General features: G+C 43.8%; 1 protein-coding gene and 1 pseudogene across 1 annotated transcript; both read left to right on the top strand.

Moving 5' to 3' along the window:
* Positions 1 to 702: 702 nt before the first annotated feature.
* On the top strand, positions 703 to 2,265 carry LOC131613707 (uncharacterized). The gene has a single exon (XM_058885356.1). It carries the CDS (start codon positions 703 to 705, stop codon positions 2,263 to 2,265), a length of 1,563 nt encoding a protein of 520 aa, XP_058741339.1.
* Positions 2,266 to 2,801: 536 nt separating this feature from the next.
* On the top strand, positions 2,802 to 8,377 carry LOC131613708 (uncharacterized; annotated as a pseudogene).
* Positions 8,378 to 8,730: the final 353 nt, after the last annotated feature.

An 8,730-nucleotide genomic window follows, 5' to 3' on the forward strand; every position in this document is an offset into this window, starting at 1 on the left:
TGTTTCAAGAGGTAAAAGGCCCAATACCCAGGCTATGTGTGAACCATAGGAACCTTAGGATAGAGTGGGAGCATGGTTTGTCTCGAGGTGTACGTCTCGGGATGGATTATGTGACCACGAGCAGAGTAGTGGTTTCAAACGGAGGTATTATCGTCACCCGCGTCCGCGCTGTGATGATGCTTACCTTCGGGCGGACCGTATATTGCGTTTCATGACCTTACCTTGGCCTAGATTTTACCCGTGAGTGGGGCGGGAATCAATGATCATTTAACAGGTACATTGTTGGTGACCGCTGTTCTTGTTCGTGGGTTACCGCTGTTCTTGTTCGTGGGTTACCGCTGTTCTTGTTCGTGGGTTACCGCTGTTCTCGTTCGAGTGTACTATTGGTTCTTGTTCGTGGGGTACTATGGTTTTTGTTCGAGTGGTAATCTGTGTTCCATTCCAGTGTGTTATTGACTATGGGCTTTGGTTCCGTGGATTGATATTCTGTGTTCCGTGTGGTATACCATTTGAGGCCGAACCTTTGGCTTTGTATTATGTGTGTTACCGGCAGTCCAGAATGCCTGGTGGGCGGCAACAAGCCCCACCATTTTGCATCATAGCATATTTATTTCCAAAAGAAACGCAAAAACAATATATATGTATAACAAACATTTGCATGTCATATTTTCAGGGACATTCAAGAGTTCATTCAAGTTGAAGATGGACACTCCCATTGATATTGTCAAGGAAGCAAAGAGACATACGCACACCTACAGCTTTTTCCGAGAGTCGTTGACCGCCTTAGAGGGTTTGAGTTCGTTAATGACCGCTTTCTGCCGGAAGAGTTTCACGGATAATTATGGGAATATTTTGACTTTGTTGGAAACCGTGGTTGAGACACCTACTTTGCAAACTTTGATGCAATTCTATGATCCTGAAATGAGGTGTTTCACGTTCCAGGATTACCAATTGGCTCCGACATTGGAAGAGTACTCTATCATTCTTAATCTCAAAGTAAAAGACGAAGTGCCATTCATCGACGTTCCAAAAGAAGTGAATTTCAAGTTGATCGCTGCTGCTCTTTATTTGAGCATAAAAGAAGTATATGATAATTGGAAGTCGAATGGAGGTGTCTCGGGGTTCTCTTTGAAGTTCTTGGTAAGAAAAGCTAAAGAGGAATTTGAGAAAAAGAATTGGAACGCGTACAATGCATTGCTTGCTGTGCCTATTTACGGGATTGTGATGTTCCCAAATGTTCCCAATTTTGTAGACTCGGCCGCGGTATACATCTTCATGGGAAAGAATCCTATTCCTACATTGTTGGCCGATACTTATTATGCCGTTCATTCCCGATATGAGAAACATGGTGGTGCCATCACTTGTTGCCTTCAGTTGTTGTTCATTTGGTTCCTCTCTTTGTTGCCCAGCAAAGGACCTTTTGTGAAGACAAGGGATACGCTCAAGTGGACACACAGGATTATGTCACTTACTTCTTATGATATTCAGTGGCAAAAGTATCGAATTAACGTTTCTGAAGTGATTATTGGGTGCGGTAAGTTCGATAATGTTCCTTTGGTTGGTACTAGAGGTTGCATCAATTACAATCCCGTGGTATCCTTGCGTCAGTTGGGGTATACGTTGAAAGACAAGCCGGCGGATCACTTGATAGCAGAGACAGTCTATTTTGAGAAGGGGTCGGATCCAAAAAAGTTGAAGGGGATAATTGTGGCTCGGAAGAAGATCCGTAAGCATAGCGGAGCCCATTTAGGGAAGAAGGAATCACTCGCTTTGACACCGTATGTTGAATGGATTGTAAAACGGGTCGGAAACTTGTCGCTGCCATATGATAGGGTTGCACCACTTCAAAAGCAACCTCCTTTGATTCTATCCGAATTTGTGCCAACAGAACTTTACAAGGATGCTTTAGTTACCAACTACAGGTTGCATGAAAGAGAGCAAGAGACCAATTTGAAGTTCTTTAAAGAGAGAGATGCAAAGATGAGGTTGATGCACCAGCTCAAGCAAGTCGAAGGCGCAAGTTCAAGTCAAGCCAGTACCCGGAGGCGTCCCTATGAGTTGCTAGAGGAAGATTTGTATCATAAGCAGCAAGAGTGTCTACAGTTACAGAGATCAGAGAGTAGTCTCAAGAGGCAGAAGCGGGATTCAGATAAACAGCTAGCAGAAGAGAAGGCTAAGACTGCTCGACTTGAAGAAGAACTAAGAAGACTCCGAGCCCAACGGAGAGGAGATGAAGGAGCTCATTCTGTTGCCAGGCGATCCTAGTATCACTGTGGGGTGGATTTGTTTGATCCATGATGGTGGATTTGATGTTTATGCTTGATATTTGTCGCCCATGTCCAGGATTGTTGGATGGGGTCGCATTTTGATGTTCTGAATTTCTTTTGTATGCCTTATGAGCACATTGTGACACGGTTATGTGTTTTATTTGTATGAACTCAAATTCTCAGTTATGTTTGAATGAAGTATGCTCAGTTTGCTGAATTATTCTCGTGTGCGGATTGTTATTCAAATATATTCAGTATCAGGGTTTCTATGTCCTATCTGAAAGTGGGATGAACTCTTGGATACCTGAAAATTGACAAACATTTCATGCATATCATTCATATATCATACATGTCATATATTTGCAGGTTTTGCAGGTCTTATATCTTATGTCTCACTGTTTTGTTGTCAGAATGAGTTCTAAGACGGCTAATCACCCGTATTCGACTAGGAGCAATCAGAGAAGGCAGATGGAACAGATTCAGGAACAAATGGCAGAGATGAGAGCTCAACTGACAGAGCAGATGAATGCACAGATGGCGCAGTTTATGGAAGCATTGACTAATGTGACCAAGGGGCAGGATGACTTGCGAGTTCTTGTCGAGAACTCCAGAAGGAATGAGAATGGAGGACATCCAGGGCTGTTTGATGATGTGTCTGGTAGAACTGACGATCATCATGATCCGAATGAGTTTGATCACGTGGGAGGGCACTATAATCCTTTCAATCAGCATCACGGGTTTCCACCTCCACCTCCGTCCCGTCTGTTGGGAAGGAGAGATCATCAGAACCGTGGTAGTTTGGATTTCAATGTTGAGAACTTTGACCAGGTATCAAGGCATAGTGCTGATGGTGCACATGAGGAAGCCGAGAGGTATCGTCTGATTGAAGAACGTCTTAGAGCTGTTGAAGGCAAAGGGGTGTTAGGCATGGATATCAATGACTTGGGGTTGGTTCCTGGTGTGAGGATCCCACCAAAATTCAAAGTTCCATCTTTTGACAAATACAATGGGGCGACTTGTCCCATGACTCATGTCAAAGCATACTATCGCAAGATGTTAGTTTATTCAGAGGATGAGGGTTTTCTAATGCATTTCTTCCAGGATAGCTTGGCTGGAGCTTCCTTGGAGTGGTATGTTCAACTTGAACGCACCCATATCCATTCTTGGAGAGATCTTGTGGAGGCTTTCATTAAGCACTATCAGTACATTGTTGATATGGCACCCAACAGGACCCAGTTGCAGAGTTTGGTTCAGGGGTCTAAAGAATCTTTCAAAGAGTACGCTCAGAAATGGCGTGAGTTAGCCGCAAGAGTTCAGCCACCGATGACTGAACGTGAGATGATTGACATGTTCACCAGTACCTTGTCTGGACACTATTACTTGGCTTGTAGTGCTTCAGCTAACTTTTCTGAAATGGTGAGATATGGTGAACGTGTTGAGATGGGTCTAAAGATGGGGAAAATTCAGTTGGGAGCTTCTTCTAGTTCCGCTGGTGGTAAGAAACAAGCTGAAGGTTACGCCAGAAGGAAAGAAGGAAATGCGGATGCCATATATGGAAGAAGGGGTTCGGGGAGAAGCAATTCACAGGTTAATGCTGTCATGATCCCAGTACCACAACAACAACAACAGCAGGGACAACGTTCCAGTAATGATCGCTATCCTCCCAGGACTAGGCCTCACAGAAAGATTGATCCGATTCCTATGACTTATGCTCAAGTGTTGCAACATTTGCTCAAGATTGAGAAGATTACTTTGAGAGATGCTCCGAATGCTCCGGACACACAATCTCCGAATTACAATGCGAATGCACGATGTGCTTTCCATTCAGGGGCCGCTGGGCATGATACCGAGAGGTGTATTGCGTTGAAGAACAAAGTCCGGGACTTGTTGGACCAAAAGATAATTCAGTTCACTCCTACACCCAATATTGTCAATAATCCGATGCCTACTCACGGAGGTTCGGGTGTGAATGCCATTGAGAGTGAAGAGATAAAGGTTGTATCTGAAGTGAGCTGTTTGACTTTTCCTCTGGTATCTGTGAAGCAACATCTGATCAATAGCGGTATCTTCCCGGGTTGTGGTGTGGATTGTGAGAAGTGCAAAAGTCAACCCGAAGGTTGTGATGATTTGAAAGGTATGGTACAAAAGCTGATTGATGAGGGTCCTCTTCAGTTCTATCGAAGGTTGAGAGGTGCGAAGAGTAAGGATGGTGAAATGTCTGTGATCTCAATTCCTTATGATCCAGTTGTTCCAATATGTATCCAAGTGCCTATTCAGATACCTGTCAGTATCCCGTATGAGGAACAACCGGCGGCATTGATGATTACTGTGCCAGGGCCTATTCCATATGAGAGTGAGAAGGCCATCCCTTGGCATTATGGTTCAGACGTATATTACTATGGCACGAAGGAAGAAGGCGAGCCATCTAAAGAGAAGTTTGTTGAGGCCTCAGTTGCAAACACTGATAATTTCACCGGTACTGGTAGGATCACTCGCAGTGGTAGGGTGTTCTCTCCTCAGCTTGTTCAAAACAATGCAGATGCTTTGGCTAAGGCCAAAGGAAAACAAGTAGTGCCTGATGTCCAGAATTCTCCGATTCAGAGTGAGGCACCTGATAGTGCTGTGTCTTCCAAGGATGTGGAGGAATTATTAAGAATCATCAGGAAGTCTGATTACAAGGTTGTTGAGCAGTTGGGTCAGACCCAGTCAAAGATTTCCATCTTGCAACTGTTGATGTGTTCAGAAGGTCATAGGGATGCTCTCTTGAGAATTCTGAATGGTGCTTACGTCCCGCATGAAATATCTGTGAATCAGCTAGAGGCGGTAGCCAATAATATCTCTGCTGGGAACGGTTTGGGATTTACGGATCGTGATCTTCCTCCAGAAGGGAGAAACCATAACAAGGCTTTGCATATTTCGATTGAGTGTAAGGGGACGACTTTGTCCCGTGTTTTGGTTGATACTGGGTCTTCTTTGAACGTGCTTCCCAAGTCGGCCCTCATGCGAATTGACTATGCTGGTATGGAGTTAAGGCCTAGTGAGTTGGTGGTGCGCGCCTTTGACGGTTCAAGGAGGTCTGTGTTTGGAGAGGTAGATCTACCAATTCAAGTGGGTCCTCAGATCTTTACTACAACCTTTTATGTGATGGACATTCAACCTGCTTACTGTTGTTTGTTGGGACGACCGTGGATTCACAAGGCTGGTGCGGTGACATCCACTCTTCATCAGAAGTTGAAATATCCGGTTGACGGTAAAGTGGTGACGGTTTGTGGTGAAGAAGATTATATCGTGAGTCACTTGTCCTCTTTCCGATATGTAGAGATCGAAGGTGAAATACATGAGATGCTGTTCCAAGCGTTTGAGGCTGTGAACGCTGTGAGAACTCCTCCTTATGAGATAACGAAGCCAGAAACGGTTATGTCCTCTTTGAAAGATGCTCAGGTTGTCGTTGAGACGGGAAGAGTGGAAGGTTGGGGGCAAGTAATTGATGTGCGTCCCAAATTTGATAAGAAGGGTCTTGGTTTCAATCCTGGAAGGCAAAATACATCGCCCAAGTCTGGTGTCCTTAGCCCGATCAAGTTCGTGAGTGGAGGTGTCATTCAAAACGGTCAGGTCCACGCCATTGTCAATGGTGAAGAGGTGGATAGTGATTGTGACTTTGATAGCTGGATTCGTCCAAGTATTCCTGGGGAGATGCCTTGCAACTGGACAATCGAAGATGTCATCCAAGTTACACAAGCTCAGGAGTAAATTCCTTGTTTTTACTTTTCTTATCATGACATAATTCCTACGCTCTGCCCAAGGCGTAATGAATCATTTGTAGGGCCATGCAGTTCGCATTTTTCAAAGTTAATCATGAAATAAAAGGACGTTTTTGCATTCAAATGTTTCGCTCTTTGTCTTTCTTTTAACTTTTTCCTTTAAATGGCAATGTTTTTGCACACACTTGCACATATCTTAATAAAAATAAAACTAAAATAAAAACATAAATCATGCAGATGTTCCACCACCACGGATTCCATTGGTAACAGTTCCGCTATTGCTTATTATGATTTTGACAATCCGATCTACCAAGCCGAGGAGGAAGCTTATGAAGATTATGATCTCCCCGACGAGTTGGCCAGATTGTCGAAACAGGAAAAGAAAGCGATTCAGCCGCATCAAGAGGTAATCGAGATGGTAAATGTTGGTACTAAAGAGCAGGTCCGAGAAGTCAAGATAGGGGTTGCGCTTGAGAGTAGTGTGAAGCAGAAGCTTATTGATATGTTGAAAGAGTATGCGGATATCTTTGCTTGGTCCTATGAGGATATGCCAGGTCTTGATACAAATATTGTGGTACACCGTCTACCTCTCAAGGAAGATAGTCCTCCTGTCAAGCAGAAGCTCCGAAGGACTCGCCCAGATATGTCTGAGAAGATTAAGAAAGAGGTTGAGAAACAGTTTGATGTTGGCTTTCTGCAAGTTGTGAATTACCCGCCGTGGGTTGCGAATGTTGATCCTGTACCTAAGAAGGACGGAAAGGTCAGGATGTGTGTTGACTATAGAGATTTGAATAGGGCGAGTCCGAAAGATGATTTTCCTCTTCCTCACACTGATGTGCTGGTCGATAATACTGCTCCTTTTAAAGTGTTTTCCTTCATGGATGGCTTCTCTGGGTACAATCAGATCAAGATGGCACCAGAAGACATGGAGAAAACAACGTTTATCACACCGTGGGGAACTTTCTGCTACAAAGTCATGCCTTTTGGGTTGAAAAACGCAGGGGCAACGTATCAGCGTGCCATGGTGACTCTTTTTCACGACATGATTCACAAAGAGATTGAATTGTATGTTGACGACATGATTGCAAAGTCTCACACTGAAGAAGAGCACTTGGTTCATTTGCAGAAATTGTTTGAAAGGCTTCGGGAATTCAGACTGAGGTTGAATCCAAACAAATGCACTTTCGGAGTGCGATCCGGAAAACTGTTGGGTTTTGTTGTTAGTGGGAAAGGTATTGAGGTCGATCCTGCAAAAATAAAAGCTATACAAGAGATGCCTGAGCCGAGAACAGAAAAAGAGGTTCGTGGTTTCTTAGGGAGATTGAACTACATTGCTAGATTCATCTCTCATCTTACGGCCACTTGTGAACCAATATTCAAATTACTAAGAAAAGATCAGACGGCCAGGTGGAATAATGATTGTCAAAAAGCATTTGAAAAAGTGAAAGAGTATCTGCAAGAACCTCCGATACTAATGCCTCCAGTTCCAGGAAGGCCTTTGATTATGTACCTCACAGTTCTTGAAAATTCAATGGGATGTGTGCTGGGCCAACATGACGAGTCTGGCCGAAAAGAGCATGCAATATACTACCTTAGCAAAAGTTTACCGACTGTGAATCCCGATACTCACTGCTCGAGAAAACTTGCTGTGCTTTGGTGTGGGCTGCTCGCCGGCTGAGGCAGTATATGTTGGTTCACACCACCTTATTGATTTCCAAGATGGATCCTATCAAGTATGTTTTTAAGAAGCCCGCTCTTTCTGGAAGAGTAGCTAGGTGGCAAATGATCTTGACTGAATATGATATCCAATATACTACTCAGAAAGCCATCAAAGGTAGTGTGTTGGCGGATTATCTCGCGCATCAGCCGGTCGAAGATTATGAACCAATGAAGTTTGAATTCCCCGATGAGGATGTCCTGTATATCAGAGATTGTAACATTCCTGGACCAGAGGAAGGACCCGAACCAGGATCGCGATGGACGCTCGTGTTCGATGGTGCCTCTAATGCACTCGGGAATGGTGTTGGAGCTGTAATTACTTCTCCATCAGGTTTTCATATTCCGTTTACAGCCAGAATCTATTTTGATTGCACTAATAATATGGCTGAGTATGAAGCTTGTATCTATGGTATCGAAGCTGCGATCGATTTGCGAATCAAGTACTTGAAGGTTTATGGGGATTCCAATCTTGTCATTAGCCAGATCAATGGAGATTGGGAAACTCGCCATCAGAATCTGATTCCATACAGGGAGCATGTGATGAGACTTATTCCATACTTTGATGAGATCACATTTGAGCATATTTCTAGAGAATAGAACAATCTTGCTGATGCTCTCGCTACTTTGGCTTCCATGTTCAAAGTGAAGTGGGCCAATGAAGCGCCTAATATCACCATTAACAGGTTAGATGAACCTGCATTTTGCTTTGAGGCTGATGTCGAGTTGGATGGTAATCCCTGGTATCATGATATCAAAAAGTTCCTCGAAACTCAAGAGTATCCTCCCGAAGCGTCGGTGACTGATAAGAAGTTTCTGAGAAGGTTTGAAGCTAAGTTCTACCTTAACGGTGGTGTCTTGTACAAGAGACATCATGACGGTGTGTTACTCCGATGTGTTGTTAAGGAAGAAGCTTCGAAAATCATTGAAGAAATGCACGAAGGCGAGTTTGGTACCCATTCTAGTGGACATACAATGGCTAAGAA

The sequence above is a fragment of the Vicia villosa genome, linkage group LG6 (genome assembly GCF_029867415.1).
Source record: "Vicia villosa cultivar HV-30 ecotype Madison, WI linkage group LG6, Vvil1.0, whole genome shotgun sequence".
NCBI lineage: Eukaryota > Viridiplantae > Streptophyta > Magnoliopsida > Fabales > Fabaceae > Vicia > Vicia villosa.

Bases quoted from the DNA above. Each gene is read 5' to 3' on its own strand.
- LOC131613707 (XM_058885356.1), top strand. From the start codon at position 703: ATGGACACTCCCATTGATATTGTCAAGGAAGCAAAGAGACATACGCAC.